Raw genomic sequence first — 26,654 nt, forward strand, 5'->3', positions numbered from 1 at the left:
CTTGGCCAGGGCTGTGGAGGGCAGTGGAGGGGCAGAGAGGCCACAGGCCCTGCTGGGGGCTGCGGGGAGCTCACAGCCTGAAGGGACACTGGCCGATAAGCAAACATTCCGGGGGCTGTGACAGGCATTCTTACAGGGCCAGTGAAGGCTGAAGGCTGTTTTGCTTGCAAGAGACAGACAACTCATTGCAACAGGCTTGAGCCAAAGGAAGAATTTGCCAGCCTAGGTAACCCAGCAGTCGGGTAGATCTTCAAAATGCACAGCTGGGTCCGCTAGGGAGCAGCTTCTGTCTCTCAGCTTGGTGTTCCTGTCAGCTTCATTCTCAAGCGGGTTATGTAGTGGCAGAGATGCCCCGGACAGCTCCAGCTTTCCATCTTCCCCGGTTTAGCAACCCACCATGGAAGAGGAACACCTTCTTCCCAGATGTTTCAGCAAAGCTCTGGGCTGACTCTGATTGGCTCAGCTTTGAGTCATGTGCCCATCCCTGAACCAATCACCGTGGCCTGAGTCCCAGCCCCACTGGAACTGGGAGGGGGGGGGTCTGTCCCACCCATTCCAGGGACTGGAGTGGGGAGCGGTGGTCCCTGGAGGGAAAAGCAGATTCTATTCCCAAAAGGGATGCTGGGCTGGCCAAGGGCACAGGAGCGGGAGAGGTGGTGGAAACGGGGTGGGGTTGGGGGAGGGGGATGGGCGTGGGGGTCAGTACCTACCACGAGTCCCACAAGTCATGTCACAGAGGAAGGGCCCTTAGGAACTGTTGAGTCCAACTGCCCATTTCACAGATGAGGAGACTGAGCCAAGGATATGATCATTTCAAATGGGAAGGCTGCTAGGAAGATGAACAAGATGTTAGAGTGGGGAGGGTTTGGGGAGAGGAAGGTTGGATTGGTGGAGAGACTGGGACCTTTCTGGATCCTGTCTGAAGAGATGACATCTGAGCTGAGACCTGAATGGAGAAAAGGAGTCAGCCACGTGAGGATAAGGGGAAAGAACATTCCAGAAGGAACAGCTAGGTGCAGAGGGCCCCAGGCTGAAGCAGACTTGGTCTACACACCAACATCTCAACCTGTGGTCTCCCACACTCCCCGTAAGCAGGGGTGAGGGCTACAGAGGTCACATGCCAGCTCTTCTATGCATTTCCTCAAAAGTGGTGCATGTTTCTGCTCAGAGCACAGTGGCTAGGACAAGTCACACAGCCCTTCCTATCTGCAAGGGGTCTGGAACACCGGGGATCACATGGCTATTGAGTAAGAAGTGTTCCTGCAAGGGAAACCCACTTTCCCTTAACATCTCTGGCCAGAAACTCTTACCTGAAAAACCTTTGCTCAATATGCTGGTTAGAAGTGCTATTTCATGGATGTTTTCATTTAAATTTTACTACTAATGAGGTTGAATCTATTTTTCCATAGAATTTTAACTACATTCATTTCTTCTTTTGTGAATTATCTGAAAACCTAACCTTTTGGGCCTCTTTAAAATCTGCCCCCGCCCGCCTTTTTTTTTAAAGCCTGAAATATGAGGCATTTGGAAGCTGTGATCTCAAAGGCCCCGTCCAGCTTGCATATTCTCTTGGATTCTCTGATCTTTAAAAATACCAAAGGAAATGCCATTTATATTGGCAAAAGCTTTGTGGGTGCCTCCCAGATGAGAGAATAAAGCCCTGAAGTTGGTAAGTTTAGGTATTTTTAGAATCTCTGCTAGAGTGATAAAACTAGGATCCTTTTGACCAAGGTGGTGACGGCGGGGGTCGGGGGGTGGAGGGAGGGTGCAAGAGAAAAGATGCTGTCTGGCTCCAGGGTAATAAAATAGAGATTCCAAGTGCAAGGGAGACTCAGGCGGAATCATGCATTACTCCGCCAACCCCCGCCACGATGAATGTCCTACTCAGATAGAAGCCCTTCCTTTGTGCTAGAATAGCCCTTCTCACACCCTTGCAGATAAGTCCTAAAAGATTTCTGCCCACAAGCATTTTTTTTCCCCTTATTCCGTGCATGCCTTAAAGGTATTGACATGAACTTGACTAGCATTTTCCCCTTTGTGTGGTCTAGTCTAGCATTGTAGGAGTTAAAGACATGTCTGTTAAGAATCAGAAGTCCTGGATTGGAGTCCAGTGTGCTGCTGTGTGACCTCGTTCAATTCTTCTTCCCTCTCTGGGGTGAATTTTTACCATCTGAGTAATGAAGTGGAGAGGACTCAGTTATGATTGGGTTTTGAGTTCTGTGAAGGATGCACACTAGTGTTCTAGGACCCCGCCACCGCTCATCTGTGTTTGACTCACGTGGTGTTTGGAAATGTTAGAATTTGTTGCTGGTGTTTCAGAATGGGGAGATTTCACATTAAAAAATCAGGATTCCTGGCTTTTGAAAAGTTGGAAGATCTGGCAACCCTGGTTACACCCTCCCACCAGTTGGCTGAGTTGAGTCAGCCTCTCCTTTTACCTGGGGTAGGGCCCTCCAGGTGGCTGCAGTTGCCACCCTGTTGCCCTCTTGTCTTCCTGACATGGAAGCCGGGTGTCAGTTCCATTTATTATTGTGCTTGTGCCTTTACTTAAGGAAGAAAGTAAGACATTTCTTGCACCCATGTTTTCTGCCAAAGGTAGGGAAAAGCATGTGCGAAGGCCCTGAGGTAGGAATGAGTTTTGTGCATTTGGCTCAAGGAGGAAGGGAGATCAGGCCCGACAAGGGGGGCAAGGGCCAGATTATTTAGGGTCCTGGAAGGAACTTGGATTTTATTTTGAGTGTGATGGGAAAACATTGGAGCATTGGAGGGCTTAAAAGAATGAGATTCCATTTACATTCTAGAAAGATCCCTGTGGCTGCTGAATGGTGATAAGTACTAGAGAAAAAAATAAAATGGGGAAGGGGCCAGGGAATATTGGGGAGGGGTGTTGACAGTTTTAAACAGTGGGATCAGGGAAGACCTCACTAAGAAATAACATTTGGGCAAAACTTAGGGGAGGGGAGGGAGATCCAGGGGAAGGGAAAGACAAGTGCAAAGGCCCTGAGGCGGGTGTGTGCCTGATGTATTTAAGGACCAGCAAGGAGGCCAGTAGGAGTAGAAGGAAGTGAGCAAGGGGGAGGAGGGTAGGAAATGGGGTCAGGAGGTGTGGGGGAGTTAAAAGCTACTGTACTGCTGCCCACGACAGGCGACAGGCAACAGGCAACAGGCAAGTGAATGCTGAGCCCACTGGAGGATCTCGGACTGGCTTCGTGGAGGACCTCGGAGGGCCTGTGTCTTGGCTGGGCCTTCCTGGGGCCAGGACTTCCAAATGGGAGCTTGGGGAGGAGGGTGGAGCTGCAGTCTGTCCACTGAGCCCCGGACTCCTGGCCTGCTCTGCAGGGGTTGGTGCCCTGGTGGCCCATTCCAGCTTTGAGGCTGTTCTCTGTCCACAGACCCCAGGATGAAGTCTCAGCAGCTGAAGTCCCCTCCCCGCCGCACTACGAATAGGCTCCATCTGTGACCCTCAGCCGGCCGTGATGGAGTTGGGGGAAAAAGGGTTGATGGTGTCAGGTGGGAGTTTGGCGGCCACCTCAGGTACTTGTCCTAGTGGGACATGCATCAGATTAACTCACCCTGGAGTCCTCAGGGGTGAGCCCTGTGGCTGCCTTGGTCACACTATCCACCATTGCCTTCTGGATACCCAGAGTGGTCTCCCCACAGGTCAGCGTCGACTCCTCCCTCCCCTCTCTGCGTGGCACCCGCATGAACTTTTGGACACTAGATCCCCTTTGCCCTCAAGATAAAGTGGCCTCCTCTGCCCAGCCCCAGCCCATTACCTCTCGGCCTCTGTGGTCCAGCCACACCTGAGGTTCCCTGTGGTCCTAACTCCTGCTCCTCCCGGCCTTTGCCCTTCCCGGTCCCCTCTCGTCCTTCAAGTCCCATTGGAGGCAGCGTCTCCTCCAGAAACTCTTGGGACTTCCCAGCCTGGCCACAGCCCCTGCTTACAGGCTCACGCGTGGACCAGCCGTGCTTAGCTGGTCTTTCTCCTCATCTCTCTGGTGTGTCCTGAGAGTGGCCTTTCACTTTCATCCTGACATTCCAGCTCCATCACAGCGCCGGCACATTTAGGAAATAGAAGATTGCACTTGCTGGGCGCTCACTGTGTACCAGGCTCTATTTCCACGTAGGTCATTGAATCCCTGCTACAACCCTTGAAATGGGCATTGTAGGCATTCCATTTTACAGATAAGGAAACTGAGGCCCAGCAGGATGTAAATAACTTGCCCCAAATCACACAGCTGGTATGTGGAGGAGGTGGGATTTGAATCCACTCTGTCAGGGCTCCCAAGAGCCCCGCTCTTTTCCCCTGGACTCCTGGACTGCTCTGGCAGGATTGTCCCTCCCCCCCTGAAATGGAATGAATGACTCAGGCACCCACGCAGGCCAGATGACCAAACCTCCAAACTGGCTGCCTCCCCTTCTCTCTCCCTCTGCACTGAAGCTTGAGCAAACCTCCCCCGGGCGGGCCGGTTCTCATCATCAAAACCCAGGGGGTCTGCACCGCCAGCCTCACCGCCCACTCCTTCCCTAGCCCCTCAAGTCAGATTCCCCTTGGCATCGTCCCCTCTGAAGACTCTGCCTCTCTCCCCGCAGATGTCACTAGAGGGGCTCAAATCTCCAAAGCCCATGGCCTTTTTCTCATCTCCTGGTCCTCGTTTTTTCCTGACCTTTGGGTGGCATTCACAGCAGCAGCTGCCTCATCCTTGAAGCAGTTTCTTCCCTTGGCTTCTTTGCAGCTGAGAGAGTCTGGCCGTCTCTTCCTTTTCCTCTTGGCTTGTGTCCTTTCTTAATTATTTATTTAACAACTTTTTACTTAGTGTCTCCCGGGCCAGTGCCAGATACTGTTCTAGGAGACAGCGCTGAACGGTCTGACAAAATCCCTGCCCGCGTGGAACTTTCACTGTGAATGGAGAACAGACCACACATGTTAGCCAAGAGAAGACACCATTTCAAATAATGAAAAATAAAACAGGGTGAAGGATAGAAAGTGACTGTGTGTGTTGGGTGTGTGGCTCATTTAGATGGAGTGGTCTGTGGCGTCTGATCTGGGAAACAGTCAACCAAGCAGTGCTGGGGGATGAGCATTCTAGACAGAGGGCACAGCAAGTGCAAAGGCCCTGAGGTGGCTGGAGCACGGTGGGTGAGGAGGCATCAAAGGGTAGGCAGAGGCTTGACAATCTGGGGGCGGGGCTTGAAAGCTGGGCAGGAAGTTGGGGTTTATTCCAAGTGCAGTGAGAAATCTCCAGAAGGTTGCAACGAAGAAGAGACTTCATGGTATTTGTGCTTTTGAAAGACGCCTCTTTCTCAAAATATGGCCCATGCATCAGAATGACCTGGGGTGCTTTTCACAATGCAGAGCCCAGCCTCTTCCTCGTCTCTGCAGCATCAGCTTCCCTAGGGCCAGTCTGGGAATTGCATTTTAGCAAGCACTTACATATTTGAGAACAACTGCTTCAGGCAGAAATGTTTAACCTGGAAATTCCCAAGGGGTCAGTGGTCAGAATTCAGGGGATCCCAGAACTTGGGTGGCAAAATATTACATCTTTACTCTCACTAGCTTCTAACTGGCAGTTAAGCATTTCTTTCCATGATATGTGGAGTCCTAGCCCCACCTGGGACTTTGTCGCCAGTTGGAATCACAGATTTCATAACACATTACAGGGTTTGCAGAGGTCTTGAAAATATCACTTTCTTCCTTTCTCCTTCAAAGTTACTGAAGTTATTAGACTTGCACTAGATCTTGTTATTTTGTGCATTAATAAAAAAGCACGTAGTTTAATATTATACATTTGATTTTTAAAAATGTCTTGATAACCCCATTTCAATATATTTGGTTTCCTTTGCAACCCTGTATGTTTGTTTTATTTTAAAACATTTTTCAGAGAAAACTGTTAGGCTTCATCAGATGCCATAGGGGTCCATGGCCCAGAAGAGGGGCAGAGCCCCTGCAGAGAGCTGGAAGGGGGCTCAGACAGAGCTGGGCACCACTCATGACTCCTCCCCTTGCCAATGCTGTGGGGCCTTGGGCAAATCACTCTCCTTCCCTCTGCCTCAGTGTCCTCATTTGTAAGATGGAACCTGTATCAGCTGTTTTGAATGCTTGTTGGAAGGGACCAGGCAGGCCACCCAGAGGTTATCAGGAAGTGCCCTTTTTTCCACTGGCTCACCAGACCCTGAGGCCAGCTGGGCTTGGTAGGCAGGGGGATCTGGGCTGGCTGGCCTTTGAATCCCAGTTCTGTCACTTATTAGCTATGTTCCTGGGCTCGGTAGTTAAGCTCTCTGTGCCCAGTTTCCTCTCATCCATAACTCAGAGAAAATAATAGCACCCAAGTCATAGGGTTGTTGTGGGTTGAAATGAGCTTCTCTTTGCCAAGGCCCCAGCATGGTGCTTTGCCCTCCTTAGGTGATGTATAACGTGGTTGTCATTATTGGGTGTATCTCAGCCCTCAGGTTAAATTTGGGGTTCCCAGAGGGCTGGATCCAAGTCTGTTCCCCTCTGCATTCCCCATAGTGCCCTCTGCAGAGTCTGGGTTTGGGAAATTTGTTTGGTGCAGAGACTATGGTTTTTCAGGTGAGTTTAAGGGAAGACGGACACTCTAGAGGTCAGGATTGGGGAGGGCAAGTCAGAATGCCCTTGATTGAGCAAGGGGGCCACAGGGAGGCCAAAGGCAGAGGGCTAGACTGTGCTTCTTCTTGACATCCTGGGCAAATGTTGAATCCAGATCACCCGGTTGACAGTACCTCCCCACTACCCACTCGGCCTGGCTCTGTCAGGCTTGAGACAGATGAATTTTTCCTTCTTCTTTCCAAGTCTCAATGTTCTCATCTGTTAAATGGGGATAGCTGGCATATATTGAGGCCTATCATGAGCTGAGCCTGGATTATGCCTCTTTACATGTCTCATTTAATTCTTACAACCACCCTCTGAGGCGGAGGAGGAAACAGGCTCAGAGAGGTGAAGTAACTTGCCCAAGGCCACACAGCAAGTGATGAGATTAGCAGAGATGAGATTTGCCTGTAGGTGGTCTGGCTCCCCAGGCCATGCCCTTAACCATTGGGCACACTACCATCTCACAGCAGATAACCCTTTCCTTCTTTCCCCGCCTCTGCAGTGACCAGCCCCATTCTTTGTTCACTGTGAACACTTTGTTCACACTTTGAAGCTGTGTTCTTCAGGGTACTACTCCTCCCACCTGGCAGCAGGTGGCAGCTGGAGTAGGAACCAGCTGGTGTCTGGGAGGCCCTTCTGATGCAGTACCTTTCCCAGCATCCCCTGCTGACCTCCTCCCCCGGCCCTGCCCATCTCTGTCCCCTGGCTGCACACCGCCTGGCATTCCCCACCCTCCAACGACTTTCTCCCAGCTCTCATTGCAAAAGAACCTGCCTGCACTCGGGGGTGATTCCCTGGGCTGTAGCCCTCAGCCTCCAGGGCTGGAAATTATAGGGAAGGGTGAGGACTCTGGCAAACTAGAGAGAAACTGCCTGCAGGGAGCGGCCACCACCGGGCTCCAGCCATCGTCTTCCTGTAGGAAGGTGGCCCTGGTCAACCAGATTTCCAAAAGAATCTAGATTTTCATGTGATTTTCCCATTTTTCAAATTCATTTTTCTAATTCAAAATTTTAAAAATACCACATATAACAAGAGAGAAAGACAGAAAGACAGAATGACAGAGACAGAGAGACAGAGAGACAAAGAAAGAGAAGGAACCAAACCAAACCAAAACACCAACCCAGGAAACACAGCAAAAAAATCTCAAAACCTTGTCTTCAGGCCAGTTTGCAACTTCTGACCTACCCCGTCCTACTTCCTTTGCCTACATAGCAACCCCATTTTAGAGATGGGGAAGGGGGAGGCCCAGAGCGATGAGAGGACTTGCTCAAGTGATGGGAGGTCCGGGTGGGGTGTAGTGGCCAGTACTCAACCTCGGACTTCTAAATTCTTCCCACCACGCTCCCCCTCCCAGCCTCCTCCCCAGGCCCCGGCTTGTGTGGGCCAGAGATTATTTTCCAGGCCAGCTTCTGGGTCCTAAAGAGAGAGAAAAATCATTGTAGCCTGATGCTGAAGGCCAAGGTCACCATGACACATCTCAAATGCTCAGTGACTGTCCCAGGGTTCCAACAGAGGCGTTTATAAGGGCATGTCTGCCAGAGTCATTTCTAAATTGACAGGAACTGGAACCTTGTGGAACTCTGGGGGCAATAAGACATTGTCAAAATCCATTCCAGTGATAAACTCGTTTATCAATTGTGAGCTCAGAGGAGAACGACTCATTTCTCTGGGCCCAGCCTGTCAGCTTGATACACAACATTTACTGAGGACCAACAATGTTCCAGGAACTGGACTGTTGGGGGGTGGGGGAGGGTTTGCAGCCACAATCTCATTTAACTTGCCCAGAAAATATGTGAGATTGGTGGTGTTAACTCCATTTTATAGCCAAAGAGACTGAGACTCAGAGAAGTTAGGTAAGGGTCCAAGGTCAAATCCAGACCTGCTTGACCCCAAGTCCAGGCTCTCTCCATCTCAGCGAGGCATCTACCTGGAAGTGATGGAGAAGATTTCTTGTTTGCTGAGGTCTGTCTGGGGGCCTCAGTGGGGGCTAGGGTAGTCAGGAGAGGCTTCCTGGAAGAGGTGATCTTGAACAAAGAAAGAAGATGTATTAGTTTCTTATTGCTATAGTAACAAGTTAGCACAAACTTTAATGGCTTAAAATAACATCGATTTATTCTCTTTTATTTTTATTTATTTATTTATTTGATGTGGACCATTTTTAAAGTCATTATTGAATTTGCCACAATATTGCTTCTGTTTTATGTTTTGTTTTTTTGGCCGTGAGGCATGTGGGATCTTAGCTCCTCGACCAGGGATTGAACCCGCACTCCCTGCATTGGAAGGCGAAGTCTTAACCACTCGACCACCAGAGAAGTCCCTGGATTTATTATCTTAAAGTTCTGGGGATCAGAATTCTGAAATGAGCCTTATGGGGCTAAAATCAAAGTGTCGTCATCCCTTTTCTGGAGGCTCCAGGGGAGAACCTGTTTCCTTGCGTTTTCCAGTTTCTAGAGGCTGCCTGCATTCCTTGGCTCGTGGCCCCATATCACTCCAACCTCTGCTTCTATTGTCACATCTCCTGTTCTTGACTCAGACCCTCTTGCTTCCCTCTTATAAGGACTCTTGTGATTACATTGGGCCCATCCAATTAATCCAGGATAATTTCCCCATCTCAAGATCATAATCACGTCTGCAAAGTCCCTTCTGCCGTATAAGGTAACATACTCATAGGTTCTGGAGATTAGGGCGTGGATATCTTTGCCGTTATTCAGCTGACCCCAGAGGAGGACAACACTCCAAGGGCCCGGGCCATGCTAGAGGCACAGGAGGGCATGGAATGTTCAGCAAGCAGCCAGTGCTGAGGTGGGCAGGGCTACTTAGGACCCGCTTGTCAAGGATGCGGGTCCCATATTAAAACATATGAACTTCATCCTCTAGAGCAGTGCTCCTCACACTTGAACGTGTGTTCGGGTCAGCTGGGGATCTGGTTAAAATGTAGACCTTGAGTCAGTAGGTCTACTTTGAGTAGAGAGGCTCTAAAAAAGGACAGTTCTGGAAAAGATGGTGACTGACACAGAAAACAGCCCCAGCCAGGCCCTGTGTTTCCCGAGCAACGTGCTGATGGGCGTTTGAATGGCATTCCGTTCCCAGGCGCTCTGTTACCCAACGTTTTTTGCACATCCACGAGAGCAGCCACCTAGGGTCTCCACCATGACCTCCAGTCAAAGCCTAAAAGGTTCTATCTGACTCATGAAAGGAAGATTCCCAGTGTCGTGACCTCGGGCCACTCACCGGCCCTCTCAGGCCTTCATGAACAGGATGTAGGGCTGGGGTGGACAACATGATGCTTGGAAATAGCGTTCAGACCCATGCTCTTGGCTCCGTTAAATCCATCTGGGCATATTTTTAGAGCTGAATGCCTTTCCTTTGAATCTGACTCTTGGAAAATTGGTACCCTCACGTGTGGGGTAGCATGGTGTTTGCTAGAACCCCCCATCCCTGAGGAAGTTGGATAACTGAGACTTTGTATTTCACTCCCGCGTGTAAATATCAGGGAGGACCATACAGGGTCTCAAAATGTTGCATCGCTGCCGGGTGTCAGGGATAGAAATGACCTTAGACAGCATTGTATGGGGGGGCTGTAAACCCAAATGCTCACGAGTGCTAGGAAGGAACCATGAAGGGGTGAAGGGCGCTGGCTGGGGTCTGGGCTGCCCTGTTTGAGGGGGGGCCGCCCCAGCTCAGCCTCACAGTCATCATTGTATGGGGATGCGGGTCTTATATTGCTGCATCCACCCATTTTGCAAACAAATCCAGAAATCTGGATTTTTATGCGAAGTCTCCTATTTTTAAATGTTGATAATGAATTCAGATATTTTTAAAATCCTGTGTGGGCCAAACAAGACAATTTTGCGGACTGGCTTCGGCCTGTTGGCAGCTTGTTTGAGAATCCACTTGTTTTACCGGGAGGGAAACTGAGGCGCCTGGAGACACGGGGCCCTTCCAGAGGTCCCCCGGCATCAGGGCTGGAACTCGGGGCTACAGACGTGCGATGCGGCCACCATGTTCAAGGCAGCCCCTTTCCCCTAAAATCTCAATCCCAGTGCCTGTGATAGAGTCACCCCAATCACGCAACCTCGAGCAGCCTGGGAGGTGGCAGACCCACCCCTACCCCAATCTGCCCCCAACGTGCTTTGTGACAGGGGCACATCCTAACTCCTCTCTGGGCTAACTTCTCATCTGCAGATGGAGGGCTGGGGTCTCGGTGACCCCCAAAGTCCCTCTCCACGGTTCTTCGAGGCCTCTGGCTTTCTCTTCCCATCCCCTGTGCATCTCTGCCTCTGAGCTTCCAGTATGGACATTTCGCAAGCAGCAGCTATCATGGAGCTGTTTCCAGCCTCAGAGGTCCCGGCCCACGCCATTTACATGATTTAACATGCTAGGTTTCAGGGGACGTGTCACCGAGCCCACAGCCAGTGGCCACTGCACCACGACTTATTGATTTGACGTATTAAACTGCTGGATTTGGGGAGGAAAAATGTTTTCTCTTAAGATGCCATTGCATCTTGGGATTTCATATGATTTTACCACAATCCCCCTGTGTACCGCCCCCCCCACCCCCCGCCATAAGAGTTTTATTTGTCCGGTGGCTGAGATGCAATTGTTCCAGGCTGCCTACTCCTTGGCTACGTCCCATGGGAATAACAACGATGACAACAATAATAGTGACAGTAACTAACACTTATGTTAACACTTGCTATGTGCCAGGCACTGCCCTTAGCACTTATCAATTAACTTGCTTTATCCTCACAACAGTCCATAAATGGGTACCAGATCAATCCCCAATTTATAAGCGAGAAAACAGGTACAGTGTGTGATACCACTTGCTCAGTCTCCCAGCTAGTAACTGGCAGAGCTAGTGTCAATCTAGGTGGCCTGGCCCACATCTGGCTCTTCACCCCTATGCCTCACTGCCTCTTGTAATTATTGTAATTGCTAATAATTATACTAATCAGGAAGTGATAGTAATACTTAGCTCTCTTGAATACTTTCCAAGTGTCAGGCTTGTGTGACTTAAAGATGTCATCTCATTTAATGCTCACAAGTCTATCATGCCCATTTTTCACTTGAGGAAACAGAGGGCAAAAGGTTAAGGCCTCCAGCCAAGGTTACACATCCAAGACGGTTCCCGCCTGTGACTTTCCCCTCAGCCAACGAGCTGGCCCTGGAAAGTGCCTTAGCAAGGGAGGGATTCCCGGGCAAAAGGGAAATGGTTCTTGCAAACCCATCAATTGCATCAGTGGAGGGTCAGAGCTGGCGTCATGAAGATGTTTTTTAAAAAGGCAAAAAGTGCAGCTAACAGGATTAGCTGTCACCCCACAGGCCACGCACCTGATGAGAAATCATTTCATTTCTTCTGCCCCGGGAGGTCACCAGTTCTCAGCTGCAAATTGAGCCATTAGCAGCAAGTTTCAGAGACTTGAAACAATCATCTCTGTGATTATTGAGCCTTTCTGGGTGTCACCAAGGCTCCCCGCTGGTCCTGCCCAGAGGCTGCCAGCCCACTGTCCTTCCCAGCTTCCTTTATTCACACGTGCATGCATTCCATAACACTAATAGTGGGCATTGATTTTAGACCAGACACTACGCGATGATTCCCGATTGTTTCATTATTCCCATTATACCTTCTCTCTGTTGGCTAGACACCAACACCTACGGTCTAGCATTTATTGACTCAATCCCCTCCCCTACACAAGTCGACTCTCTTTTTCCTACATACATTTGAAAGGGGACTTCAGATCAGTGATGCTCAAATTTGAATGTGTATCAGCATCACCTGGAGGGCCCACTAAGACACAGATGGGGGACTTCCCTGGTGGTGCAGTGGTTAAGAAACCGCCTGCCAATGCAGGGGACACGGGTTTGATCCCTGGTCCGGGAAGATCCCACATGCCACGGAGCAACTAAGCCCGTGCGCCACAACTGCTGAGCCTGCGCTCTAGAGCCCACGAGCCACAACTACTGGGCCCACGTGCCACAACTACTGAAGCCCGCGTGCCTAGAGCCCATGCTCTGCAACAAGAGAAGCCACCACAATGAGAAGCCTGCACGCTTGCAACTAGAGAAAGCCCACGCACAGCAACAAAGACCCAAAGCAGCCAAAAATAAATAAATAAATAAATTTATTTTTTTTTTTAAAAAAGACACAGATGGGTTCTACTCTCAGAGTTCCTGGATTCAGTAAGGCCCAAGAATTTGCATCACAAGTTCCCAAGTGCTGCTGCTGCTGCTATTCGGGGCCTACTCTGGGACCACTGGCTAAGATCACTCCTCTAATTGGATCCCTTGCCATAAAACATGATGTGTCAGGGAGGTTCTCTGCGGGAAACAGAATCTCCCGAATGGTTCAAATGAAGGCACTTGGATGAAAGAACTCCTAACAGAGGCATGGAAAGGGTTAAGAGAATCTGAGGCCCCCAAGCGCTGATGACAGAGGGGAGCCGTTACCAGCCTTGGACAGGAAGGAGAAAAGGGCAAGAACAGTGTTCTGGGGTCTGTAAGAATAGCAGCCGTGACAACGGAGCTGTAGTCATGGGCAAGAGGATGAAGCTGATGCCAGAGAAGTGGACAGAGAGAGAGAGGGAGCAGGGCAGAAGCACGCTGACCTCTCTCCTCCCATGTGCCGATTTCCAGCTGGTGCCCCCCCTCCCTTGCTGACTCAGAGGGCCAGGGAGCCTGGGGATGACCTTCTAAGGAGTCAGTCCCCTGGGGCCCAGAGTAGGGCAGAGATGGGTGGAGAGCTGTGGCCTGGGAGGGGAGGGAGAGGATGGGGGTGATGGAGAGTCCCCAGCACAGAAGGCAACTGTCAAAATGTTCTGCAAGTCTGCTTAGGAACTGCCGAAGATCTGAGCCCTCTCGTTGTTTTAAACAATTAACAAGTGTTAGGAAAGTGTTAAGGACACATTATCGCCAAGCGAGACTCTTTTGATAGGGCTGATAAGAATTTTAAAAATAATGGAAAAGCGAATAGCGTTTTCACTCTTTGATGGAGACAATTTAATGTTGTGGTTCTTCACACTTAACACCATCTCTCCCCTGGTGGTGGTGTTATTGAGTCCAAGCTTGTACTGCTCATGCATGGCAGGACAATAGATAGAGTTGCTGGGGCAAGGAATAGCGACTTTATTCCGAAAGCCAGCAGACTGAGAAGATGGTGGACTCGTGTCCCAAAGGACCATCTTCCCCAAGTTAGAATTCAAGCTACTTTTATACTGAAAGGGGAGGGGGTGTGGTTTGTTGTTGCAAACTTCTTGGTAGGGGAATCCTTTGTTCTTACAACTGTCCAGCTAGGTCAGGTCAGATGTTCCTGTAAACCTCCAACAAGACAAATGTTCTTCTCTGTTCTGCAACTTTTTATCTCTACATGAATGGATAAGTGTTACACCTATAAAGGTCAGAACCTTGAGAATGGGCCATCCTGTGTATTTCAGGCTATAGGCGATATTCTTAACTTGTAGCAAAAGCAATAGACTATAAAGGTTAAAGGAAAAGAAACCAATCCAGTATGGAGTCAGATTTGTTCTTCCCTGTTACAGTGGGAAACACACATATAATTTGTACTTATTCATCAGCTCACATCAGGCATTGGTTGAGGGCTGCTGCAGAGGTGCAGGGCAGGCTGGTGTCAGTCTCCCAGCAGGTGGGGAGTAGGCTCTGGTGACCAGGGCAACCCCTGGGGCAGAGAGGTGCTGGCCGGTGGCAGGTGCATTGAAGTGCTGTTGGCAGGGATGGATGGGACACCCACAGTGTCACTACACCTTCACAGCCCCTCACCACCCGCCCTCCCCTTGAGTATTAATGTTCCTGTGGATTCTACTTCTTACCCTTTTCTCTTTTGCTCTAAATGCTTTTTTTGGGCATCCATCTCTTTAACAATCACGGCAAACATTTAGTGAGTGCCCATGTCTTGCCACTGTCCCCACATCCCTGTCTGAGCGCCAGCTGCCTCCTGCACATCCCCACTGGAGGTCCTGCAGCTGCTGCAGACTCTGCACATGTAGGAGTGGCCTCACCACCTTCCTGCCTTAGCACCATTCTCACTGAGGAACGATGACTGCCTGCTCAGTTGCCTGCGCTGGAGACATGGCCCCACTCTGGACTCCTCCCTCACCTTTGCCATCGCATTCATGGGTCAGCAGGCCACTGAGCCCACCCCTCTGGAGTCATCAAGCTCCCCACTTGTCCTCACTCCCCATCATTGCCACGGCCCAGGCCACCACCATCTCTTCATGGAGCGCGGCCCAAACCTCCAGCGGGTCTTCCAGCCATACCCCTTCCAGAGCAAGCCTCCCTGCATGTCTTTCCCTTGCTAAGCCCTTTAGGACTGCACCTGCCTCTGCAGCATGGGTCAAACCCATCTTTTCCAGCCTGGTTCCCAGTGTTACCAACCAGGGTTTTTGGCCTCCTTAATCAATAGAAATTGATAAGAGGCCAGACAAGAAATTCAGGCAAGGCTTTACCAGGGTCCCTGCTACAGCAAGAGGGAGCGTAAACAAGCAACAGTTAGTTTTCCTTGCTCGCTGGCTCCCGGAGTGGGGGTGGGGTGGGGGGCGGCCAGCTGGTTCCTTATATGGGGTGAGGGTAGGGGCGGGTCCAGGGGTCGGGCCAGAGGCGTGGCTTAGGTGGTCTGCCCACCCCCTTGGTGGTGCTGTGTGCAGGGGCATGCGCAGTACTGTGCTTTGGCTCCTGGCTCTTCAGAAGTAGCAGTTGGGGTTTTTGTCTTTTCGTATCTTGTTGTCCATAATCATAATTTGCCCTAACTGCCAATGCGCACAATTATTTTTAGTCCTTTATAGTTTCTTTGTGTTTTGTTGCTCGAAGAGACTTTGTCCAGGTACGAGCATTGCAGCAAAGGGTCCCAGGTCCCAGGTCCCAGCCTGAGTCACCAGCATCCTGAAGACCCATCTGCTCTTCCCTGCGACCTCCTTCCCCACCACACCTGGTGGCCAGCTGGGTTCAGGATCACTGAGAACCCCCTCCCCCACCATAATCCCACTCCGTGGCCATCGTCTTGCGAGAATTCTGATGCAGAAATTCTTTGGGATGCTGGAGTGCATGTAGATGAGAGCCACTGCCAGGGAACCCAACTCCCCCGATATGACTTCAAAGTGGCCATTCTATCCTGATAGGTTACAACCTCCCGACCCATGATGGTTTCTGGAGTCAGAGAGGCCTGAGTTTGAACCCAGATTGACTATATCACTCACTGTCCAGCTGTGTAGACCAGTGGTTTAATCCCTCCGAACCTCAGTTTGCCCATCTGTGATATGGGTGCTGCATTGCTGCCTTGCAAAGCTGTCAGGAAGATTGAGGGAGATCATGCATGTGAATGCTGGTGTTTGAGGCCAGAGTCCCTAGAAACAGACTCTGGGCTGAGGATCCATGTGCAAGTCATTTATAAAGGAAATGCCCCGGAGGAGAATGGTAAGGGAATTGGGGGGAGCAGAACGGGGAAGGGAGGAAGGCAAGTGAGGGGGTGATGTCAGGCCAGGGCCCAGAGAGGGCAGCTTCAGTTTTGGCCCCGAGGGAGCTTTGCAGTGTGGGTCACCACCCAGGGTGGTCTCCACCAGAGCCATGGGGCAGGACTACCTCAGTCGGCCACTGGTTGACGACAGAACAGAGAGGAAAATATAAGCTTCCAGGCACTTTCTGAATGAATATGGGCAAGATGTAGTCCAGTTTCCCAAAGACAATCCTGCAAAGACAGAAACGCTAAAAAGAGGTGCGAGGACATTGGGTGGAACATAAACATTGTCCAGTATGACTTGGCACGTGATAAACGCCTGATATCCCTTGGCCCTTACTGTGACATTGTTGCTGCTATTAGCATAACCTCAGCAACAATTCCGCTTCTTACTATAGTTATTAATTTCCTTGGCTGGGGTGGGCTGTAACTTGCAGACAGATGCTGTGAGCCTAGTTGTGGCAAATTCACCCTGGTGAGGCTCCGCCCACCCGCAGGGCAACGGCAGCTGGAGGTGAAGGCTGCTGGGAGGGAGAGCAGGCCTCCCCGAGGGCAGCCGCCCCCCTGCGTGGCCCAGCTCACCCTGCACCTCCTGCCTTCCTCCTCTCTGCCCGGTGGGCCTGGGGCCAGCGAAGGGCCTCAGAGGCTGCGAGTGTACGGTGCCAGGGGATGTTTTAACAACATGCAGGCTGCCAAGAGCACGTTATTCTCTCACAGAAATCCAAGGGATTGCCCAGGAGAAGCGGTATTTCTGTAGCAAAAAAAAAAAAGAAAAGAAAAAAGTTCTTCAAAGCTCTCAAAGCCCCGTTGCATTAGGAATGATAGTGGGTGTTTGAGAATCTGGATCCTTCATCAGCGAATAGATAGGGGCTCAGACATTACTGTTTGTTTGCTTCCTTTACTGAATGGTGCATATCGGGTGTCCCTAGGGCACTAAGGTGGAAGGAACAACTTGTGCAAAGGCAGAGAGGTAGGGAAGGACAGCTTCCGAGAAAAGAAAAACTGAAGATCCGGACTGTTGGTTGTAAGAGACAGAAGTTCTACCCCAAACCGGCTTAGGCAAAGACAAGGACCTCTTGGTTCATGTGATTGAAAGAACAGATGACTGGCAGCTTTAGGCATGGCTGGATCTGGGGGCTCAATGTCACAGGACACGGTCTTCCTCCATCTCTTGGTGCCGCCTTCCTTGGCCTTGGCTCTGCCCTCAGGAAGGCCCTTGCTACTTGATGCAGTCACTTCCATCCTTCCATCTTCCCAGCCTCAAACCCAGTGGAAAAAAGGAATTTTCTTTCCCAATAGTTTCAGCAAAAGTCCTATGCCTGACTCATTGAACTGATTTGGGTCATGTATCCATCTCCGCTGGCCAGGCCTGGTCCCTCCATAGTCCCTTCTCAAAACCTATGGTTAATGTGGCTTGGAAGGTAAGTCACATGATGTGCTCCATCTCCTACTCGCCACCCTTTTTCTCAGAAATCGTGTCTGCTCCCACAGTGTCATTTCTCCCTCTTGACTGTCTCTAGCCTTGACCTCACTCAAGGACCCCTCAGCTCCATTTCCAGTCCCCACCGTGTTCCTCCCATCCAGCAATGGTAATGGTGCACATGAACTGAGCTCTTGCTATATGCTAAGCTCAAGCTCATTACGTTGCCGTGTGAATCCTCGCAGCACCACAGTACTATGAGATAGGAGTTATTATTATCCCCATTTTATAGGTTAAGAAACTGAGGCATAGAGAGGTTCATTCCTGAACCAATGACTAGAGTCAGAAGGACACGGAGTTCTGATTGGCCAGATACGAGTCATGGAGCCAGGGTGTGAATCTGATGCAACTAAACTGCACAGACTGAGAGAGGAAAGGGGTTCTTCAAATAAAAAGCATGTAGGAAGAAGGAAGAATAATGTAGGATGGGAGAAGTAGAAGATGCCCCCTAAATTAGGTGACAAATGATGGTAACCCAATTTGGGCCAATTTGGGGGAAGAGGGAGCTGTGCTGTCTTAGGGAATAAAAAGAAGGTTTGGGTAGCCAAAACACTGGCAAGATGGGGTGCAGCTGGCCTTCAGGAACAGCTGGAACCAGTCGCTCATACTGACAGAGTGCCTGGACTCCCATCTGGGCCTCTCTTCCTGTCTACTTCAGTCGGTTCCAAGCACAGATTCCTGGAGAAGGGCCTTGACTGGCCAATTCTAGGTCACGTGATCACATTGGATCAATTAGCTGTGCCCAGTGGGGTGGGACCACAGCAGAACATGGCAGCTCCCAAGAGAAACACAAGGTTGAAGCTGTGGGAATAGCAGTGGTGGTTTCTAGAAAAAAGTGGAGCAGGGAACAGGGTAAATAAAAATGTAGGTGTACCTTGAGGGCAAGCATGATGTGTGTAAGAGTTGGGATGCTTATAGCTGCAGGTAACAGACAACATCATACTGGCCAGCTTAGCCACAGGGAAGCCGTCGGGGCTGGTGGTGCGTGGCCCAGTGAGGTCATCTTTCCATTGCTCTGCTCAGCAACCAGTGTCAGCTTCATTCTAAGGCAGGTGCTCTATGGGCCATGAGATGGCTCCCAGTGGCAGTCATGTAACAGATGAGAAGAGAAAGAGAGCCTCCCATCCAACCACAGGATGGAAGTTCTTCCCTCCGATCTGAATGGACCCGCTTATTGGTCACATGCCTCCCTGGACCAGTAACTGTCATCCTGAGAGTGCCACGCTCCGGCTGACTTAGGCTGGGGTTCCTGAGCCAGTCCTGGTGAGGAGGATGGCTGGCCAGGATCGCCTTACCTAATCAGGACCCACCCTAGAACCGAGGTCTTCTCTAAAACGACTTGATCCCCCAACCCAAGGGCGTGGGGTGGAACGAACCCAGGGAGAGTCCGCCCTGTGCGTGCCCATCTCACGACCTCCCTGCCTCCTCCGTGCAGGGGTCCTGTGGCTGTCGGTCGTCTCCGAGGTGCTCTACATCCTCCTGCTGGTGGTTGGTTTCAGCCTCATGTGTCTCGAGCTCTTCCACTCCAGCAATGTCATCGACGGGCTCAAGCTCAATGCCTTTGCGGCCGTCTTCACGGTGCTCTCAGGTAAGGCAGAGGGCCTCGGGCAGTGGGGCAAGAACACACCGGAACCAACCCTGTGCCCAGAGCAGAGGGGAATGCGGGAGCTGGAACCACCCTCGGGCGAAGTCCTGATTGGTCCACCTAGGTGACCGTGGGCCAATCACTTCTCTTCTCTGAAGCTCAGTGTTACAATTTGTAAAGTAGGATTTGTCTGCTCCCCTATTCTCTGATTCAGCATGTGTTTACTGAGTGTCTCATGTGCCAGGTCATGTGTTTAATAAGTATGGGGTTATAGTAATGAACGGAAACAGACAATTCCAGTGCGTCATGGAGCTTAACACACGTGGGAGAGAGAGATGGGTTTGCTGGAGATGTATTCAGGAGATGAACGCCACATGGCGGGTGATGGATTGGATTTGTGGCTCGAGGGAAAGGGAGATGGTCGTGAAAATGGGCGGATGGTGGTGTCTTTCACAGGGATATGAAAGGGGAGCCCGCTGGGGGTGGTGGGCACAATACTCATCTGCTTTATCTTATTTGCCCTTGAGACCTCCATGGGGAGATGGCCAGCAGGAAGCTGGATGAACAAACACATTTGGAATCTCAGTGGTGAGGGTGGGGTGAACAGAGATTGTGGACAAAGGCCAAGGATTTTGAGGGTTTTAGGAAAAATTGGATGATCGGTGGCGGCAGCATGACTCAGGGAGGTGGAGACGGAAGGCTCCAAGCAAAGGTCATTGGATTAGGTGGCCAGGTGCCCCGAATAGCCTCAGCAGACCCGGGTCATGAGGGGTTAAGCCAGGAGTTTGCCGGAAGGGAGTCAAAGGAGCCTGTAAACCATAACTTCAGGAAGCCTGACAGAGCAGTGGCTTGGCTGTGTACGACATCTGTTCCTAAAAAGCCAAATGTAAACTGAATTTCTATAAATCTAATCTTATTCTTCATGCACTGGAAGAACTCTCTATTTAATGAAACCGAAACGATGAGCCTTTTGGTAAAGGGAAATAATCGCCCCCTAATTGAGGTATGTGTATATAACAGAAGGATCTCCCAAAGAATAGAGAGCGGAATTCAAGAAATTATAGCATGCTGCATAGATCAAAACATGCGCATTGTCATTCCCAGGATGTGGGAAATCTAACCAGAATAGTAAAGGGAAGAAAAGAAAAACAGTGATCTTCACAGCACAGTGTCGATTTTGGCCACCCTCCCCTTCCCCCGTGACCCTGTTTTCAGCTATTCCAGATGGAGAGATGGGTTATTTTTTGTTTGCTGTTATTAAATGCATTTATTATGCCTGAAATCATTTTTTTTTTCATATTGTATTCATTTACTCAACCGACACTCACTGAAGGCCTCCTGGGCTCCGGGGTCGGTACTAGGTTTGGGGGAGTCAAAGAAAAAATGACTCAGTCATGGCCTCCTGAAGTTTGCCATCTTGTAGCGACACAGACTCGTCAAACCCTTGTAACATGGCAAGTTGACCTTCATGAACTGGGTGTGGTGAGCCCTGCAAGGGGGCACCTACAGTTGCCCAGGGGGTGCCGATGGGTGGGGTGGGGCCTGAGGAAGCAATCATTAGAGCTGAGACTTGGAAAAAAAACTTTAAGAGTTTGCCTTGATGGACAACTCGGGGAGGGCATTTTGGGTGGAGGGAACAGCATAGGGAAAAGCTTAGTGAGGTGGCATATTCTGGAAACTTCACGTACTTCAAAATAATGGGAACGTGAAAAGTCAGGTGAGTAGGAGTGTTGAGAGATGAAGCTGGAGAGCTGGGTAGGGGTCTTGGTACTTTGCAATGGTCTGTAGATTTTATCATGCAGGCAATAGGGAGCCATCGAAGAATCCAGAGCAAAGGGTGATGCGGTCAGGTTTGCATTTGGGGATGAGGGTTCAGGGTGCAGCACGGGAGGAGTGGAGTCAGAATGGAGGTGAGGAGGCCGGACAGGAGGTAAGAAAGGGTGAGGCCCCAACCCCATGCAGTGGCTGTGGGGATAGGAGATGCAGGCACAGTGCCTGCAGACTGATTAGGAGAGGTGGGCGGGAATGAGTGGGTATGGAAACACCGAGACTCTAGGTCAAAGGTTCCTAGTGTGGAGTCCACAGAATTCAGGGAGTCCATGAACCTGGATGGGGGAGAAGTTACATCTTTATTTCTCTAACTTGTAACTGACATTTAGAATATCTTTCAAATATGAACGGAGGTAATGCATCACAGTCGTGGGCGGCACCTGTGACGTAGTCACCAGTAGGAACCACATTTTTCATATGCACATATCTTGAAATGCACTCCTTCAAAAGGGCAGTGCTTCTGAGAGCTTCCACTGAATCTTATCTAACATGCTAATGAAGAAGCACGTACATTACTATACAACACATTTGTTTGAATATTTTGCTAATTGTATTTCAGTATAACTGGTTTCTTCTATAATCCTTTTATTTTATTTTATGGAGCTGAAAACATTATTCTGGGGAGAGACCCCTAGGTCCAGATGGCCAGACCCCTGATCTGGGCTGGCATTTGGCCAGGATGGGATGGTACCACCAAGATGAGGAAGGTGGGGAAAGAGCAGGTGGGGTAGATGATGGGTCCCTTTCGAACAAGTTGGGTGTGAGGTGCTGCGGGGTGTCTAGGCTCCTTTCCTTGTCAGTGGTTTCATCTCTCCTTTTCTTTCTCTCTACCAAGCATCAAAGAATCCCCTCCATTATCCCAAGCATCCAGCCCTCCCCTCAACCTGCTTATTCCTGTCACAAAACAAAAGCTGGTGGCCAGCCCAAGGCAGCTGTCTCTGGTTCTTCAAGCCTCTCTCGTGGGGAAGCGGGTAGGGCGCTCTTCCCCCTACCTCAAAGGGCTTATCAAAGTTTTCACCCCTCAAAAAACCCCAGGTTCCTTCTAGCGGGGAGTCCCACTGCTAAAGAAAATAAGATCATCTCCGTAATTTCAGGCAGATAAACAATGCATGGCTCAGGGAGGTTAACTGACTTGCCCAAGGTCACACAGCTGGTCAGTTGTGGAGCTGGGATTAAACCCGGCTCCTGCTGGCTTCAAAGCCCTCAGCTGTTTTCTCAGGATCCTACTGCAGGAGTGACCGGGCAGGCAGGGAGGGAGAAGACTTTTAAGTCCTCAGAAAACAGTAACTGAGAAGGATGTAGCAGCCAGATGATGTGATAAGCAAGTGGTGGAGAGAAAGGATTCTGTATTCATGCCTGGGAGAAACATGAGACCAGGAGAGAGCCAAGCCCCTGACTTGCCTGGCCTGGAGGAACCAGGAAGCTGGCCTTTCAGGAGCCACTTGAGAACAAGGCAGCTGGGGGTGGGGAAGCAGCTGGGGGGTTGTGTTTGGGGAGGGTGAGAAGCTTGGAGGAGGTGGGTGGGCTTCTGGTTTGTTGCTGTGGGAGGGGAAGGAGTGGGCGAGCAGGGTGGGGGAGAGCCCATCGACTGAGTCCATGTGGGGAGAGGGCTGGGCTCTGCTGCTGCCAGGGCTGTGATGCTGCCGGACCAGCTCACACCGAGGGGTCCTTAGCCCAAGGTCAACGCCTTCTAGGGTAGAGGAGAAAGCAGAGGCAGGGCAGCCCCTATGGGAGCCAATTATTATAATTAATTATTATAATGAGCCAGTGGGTTAGGATTAATCGTAATTGCCAACACGGACTGAGATGCCATGCTGCACCAGCACTGGGCTGAGCCTGCTGCACGTGTTAATATCTTTATTCCTCAGTGTGCTTGTGGGAGGGACATTACGTCCATTCCACAGATGGGAAAACTGACTCGCTGGCAGTCACATAGCTAGCCAGTGGTTGAATCCAGAGCCTGCCACATAGAGTGCTTTGAGCAGGGCTTGGCCCCCAGGGCTTCAGGTTGTCACTGTTGTTATTATTCCTAGTTGTCCCTGAATAAACTGAAGGGCAGATCAGGGCCCCAGGGACCAGCCCTGTCCCAGTGAGGCTGGGGTGAGGGATTTGGACTCTATAGCCGAGGGAGAAGGGGTGGTGGGGCAGGGCCAGCAGGGCTATGTTCCCAATTCTGGCAGGAGGGTGGTTGTACAGACTGTTGGTCCGCTGGTCCAGAGCCTAGAGCTCCCGGTGCTTCTAGGGACCCACAAAGTGCTTTAATTTTGACTGCTTTTAAAATCAGAAGAAAAACATAGAATATTAATGAAGGCATAAGAATGAACCTAGACTGGACTGGTGTTTTTTATACCACTGCCATCATAAAATGTAATTTTTAATATTTCTTTTATGGAGGAACAGACCCATGAAGTCAAAAGTGCCTGGGGCCCTTGAAAGTCATAATGTGGTCCTGCACTGGGCCATGGCTTTTCTCCGTCCATCAGGCCTGAGCAAGACTAATTCCAGACGGGGGTGCGCTCCAGCTGCCAGGGTCCCCCCCGCCCACCCTGTCCTGTGGCTTTAGCAGAGGTGCTGGAGAAGATGGGGCTCCCTGTGCCACTGTCTCTTCCCCCAGTGGCCAGGGTCGTGTATCTTGGAGGGGATGTGAAAGCAGGCTGGAAGATGTCTGTTCTTCCCCAGTTTCTCCGAAAAATGAGGCTGATCTACTTAGGAAGAAAAGGTCATTTGGAGAACTCCTAGATGGTCAGGCTAACACAGGTGGGCTTTTAGTAAAAACTGCACTGGAATGAAGAGGAGAACGTCTGTTTCCAGGAAAAAATCAGACCTCATGGAGAAGTCAGCAAGAATCTATTTTGTTAAGTATCGAGAAAAGGAAATTTTGCGATAAAACGAAAAATGACCAAGGATGAGGTAGCTCTTTGAATCCGGGAAACTAGAACCTTATCTTTTATGTAATCTTGGCATATTTGGCTTCATCATAAAGCGTATATTTCACTGCACAGTACACCACTCTTAATCTTGTATTTAATTTCTTAACCTTGTATACATAATGTGTGATTTGAAAATTTTTATTTTAATTTTCTTTTTTAAAAATACAGAATATCTTAAACTTGAAAGGCAATTGAATGGAGTATGATGGGACTGGAGATGTTTTGATGCTTTTGTGACCAAAAAATACAGGGCTAGTGGAAACTTAGGTTAGGAATTCAAGTTAGAATCTTGTATGTTTTTCTTTGAAGGAATTCTAATCTTATGCATTCAGAATGACTTCTAAGAATTTTGATTGAGAAGCATTAAAGTCTTAACCATTACATACACTTTAAAAAAATTTCAGGGGCTATTTTCAAGGTGAGGTAGGAGTTGAAGGGCAAGCCTGCGAGGTGGACACCTACCCGTGGGTTTTGGATAGACCTTTGGGGATCCGGAGGCCTGGGGCCTGAGGGACAAAGCAGGCAAACCCCACTGCACTGCAGACACCCGTGGGACCACCAAAATCCTCAGGAACCAAGCTGTGAGGCATGCAAAGTGCTACCTGCTCCTCTGGACCCACCTCCAGCCCCATGAGCCATGAAGCCTGTGAGTTCCAGGAAGGCAATTTTATAGAGCCATTGGCCCTACGACCTGGTCTGAGGCTGCCTTCTGTGAGCGAATGTAAGCTGGTTAACCCATCGGGTTTGCCTTTCACTGGCTGCCAGGAAGCTTAGATCTGTTTGTTTTGTGTTCAGTCATAGCAGCTCCCCCCAAGCGAGGCTGCCTGTGGTCTTGAATTCCTCCCCAGTCCACCCTTCACTTCATTCCTTGACTCTTTCTTAGAGCTTACTCTTGGTGTGATGATCTGTAACTTCCTACTATAAACTGCCATTGTATTTTAGGGTGAGTTTCCTGAGACACTAATTCCACTAGCTACCCTGCCACCGTGGGCCTGTGCTAAAAAGAATCTCCTGCCCATAGCTGCCTCTGTTCAGTTCTTCTGCCCTGGCCAGACTGGATCTCTTGCTCATAACTGAGAGAGCAAGTACTTTTGTGTATTTTTATGTCTAAAAGTGCAGACGGTCTAAATCAGAGAAATGAGTTTTCAGTATCGTTAAAAGATTCTTTTGCTTGCAAGTGACAAGAACCCAATCAAATTAGCTAAAGGAAGAAGTTGGGGGGGGGGCGTGGTTGAACTCTATTGATTCATGTAATTGAAAAGTACAGGGTGGTTACGCTTCAGGCATGGCTGCATCCAGACGATCATGTCATCAGGAATCTAGCTGTATCTCCAAACTCTGACTTCTTTTAGCTTCTGTCTCAGTCAGGCCCATCCTTGTGGAGAGTGGATAGTCACAAGCAGCTCCAGCCTTACATAAGATTCCAGAGGCAGAGAGGACTCCTTTCAAGTACCTCCTGCAAAACTCCAAGGAGGACTATGATAAGACCAGCTAGGTTCCTAGACTGATTCCTGAGCCAGTCACCACGCCAGAGGATGAAATACTGTGATTAGCCGGGCCTGGGTCTCTAAGCACACCTGTGGCATGGGCTTAGCCATGGACCAAGCAGGATTACTATGCAATGGTGGACAAGTGGTTGCCCAAAGGCATCGTTGACTGGAAGTCCCAGTGGTTGGGAATTGGTTGGCTTGTCAAGTTGGGAGATTATCAGGAGGTCAGCGGTGGAGCTAAAGGACTCAAGAGCCCCAGGAATGGTAGAGGTCTTCATTTGGGTTCCTCCAAAGCAGACCCCAAGGTGAAGATATGGGTGCAAGTAGTTTATTTGGGAAGTGATCCCAGGAAGTATGGTCGGACAGTGGATTTGTAAGACAAGAAGGCAGGAGGGCCAATAAAGGGAATGTTGGTAGGTGGGTGACCACTGGGGGCAACTGGGTTTTCCTCCTGCTGGGGACCCTCTGAGAGACTGTGTAGGACACCCAAGGGGTGAGAAAGCAGTGGAATTTATTCACCATCTCTCATCCATCACTGGTTTAGGGGGCACTCCTGAGTCAGTAACTCCCCCAGCATTTCTAGCCTTTGCCACCTAAGATGGAAAGTGTTTGAGGAAGGAAGCCACCAACATGCACCAGAGCTGCCAACTAAATCTGCCGGTGACCTCTGGTGCCGGCAAGGGGGGTATGGGTGAGGACAAACCAAGGCAAAGGGTGTTGTTCTGACATTAACTTGTGCCCTGCAATACAATTCTGACGCTATTTGCCATCAGATGCCACGGTCCCCAGCAAGACTGCCCCACTGCAGGTGCCACGTGTAAGTTCAGGGGGTCCCCGGGCTACCCTCACCTCTAACCAACTGGCTTCAAATCAGCCTTCTTATGACCCTCTTAAGTTTGATAATTCATTAGGACTACTCACAGAACTCAGCAAAGCACTATAGTTACGGTTAAAGGATACAAATCAGGACCAGCCAAAGGAAGAGACACCCAACGAGGTCTGGGAGCTAAACCAAGGACAAGGTGAGGTTTTGTCCTCTAAGGCTAACCTGGCCTGTGTGATTCTCATACCCTGAATCCAGGCATGCAAGGAACACTGCATTTCTTTCATTTCTGGAAAAGAACTTCATTTTGATTCTGTGCTCCCATCCTCCTGGGCTGGTAGAAGATTTATTGTCAGAATTTTGAGGGGCTTACTCCCTACTGCCTTTGCCTGGGGCTGTGCTGCAATTGTCTGGTCTTATGCAGTGTCAGACAAAGAGGGGGT

The 26,654-nt window shown here is 50.1% G+C and overlaps 1 protein-coding gene across 3 annotated transcripts in view; it reads left to right on the top strand.

The window, feature by feature from the left end:
• GSG1L (GSG1 like) overlaps window positions 1–26,654 on the top strand; it is a 212,156-nt gene that overhangs the window by 114,827 nt on the left and 70,675 nt on the right. For all 3 annotated transcript variants that reach the window (XR_009005440.1, XM_057529350.1, XM_057529352.1), the window contains exon 3: window positions 18,989–19,141. Coding sequence is in view for 2 of the 3 variants with exons in the window: in XM_057529350.1 (XP_057385333.1) it covers window positions 18,989–19,141 (153 nt within the window). In the remaining variant the exon portion in view is untranslated. The remainder of the gene's footprint in view (window positions 1–18,988; window positions 19,142–26,654) is intronic.

Source organism: Balaenoptera acutorostrata, chromosome 15 (genome assembly GCF_949987535.1).
Source record: "Balaenoptera acutorostrata chromosome 15, mBalAcu1.1, whole genome shotgun sequence".
NCBI lineage: Eukaryota > Metazoa > Chordata > Mammalia > Artiodactyla > Balaenopteridae > Balaenoptera > Balaenoptera acutorostrata.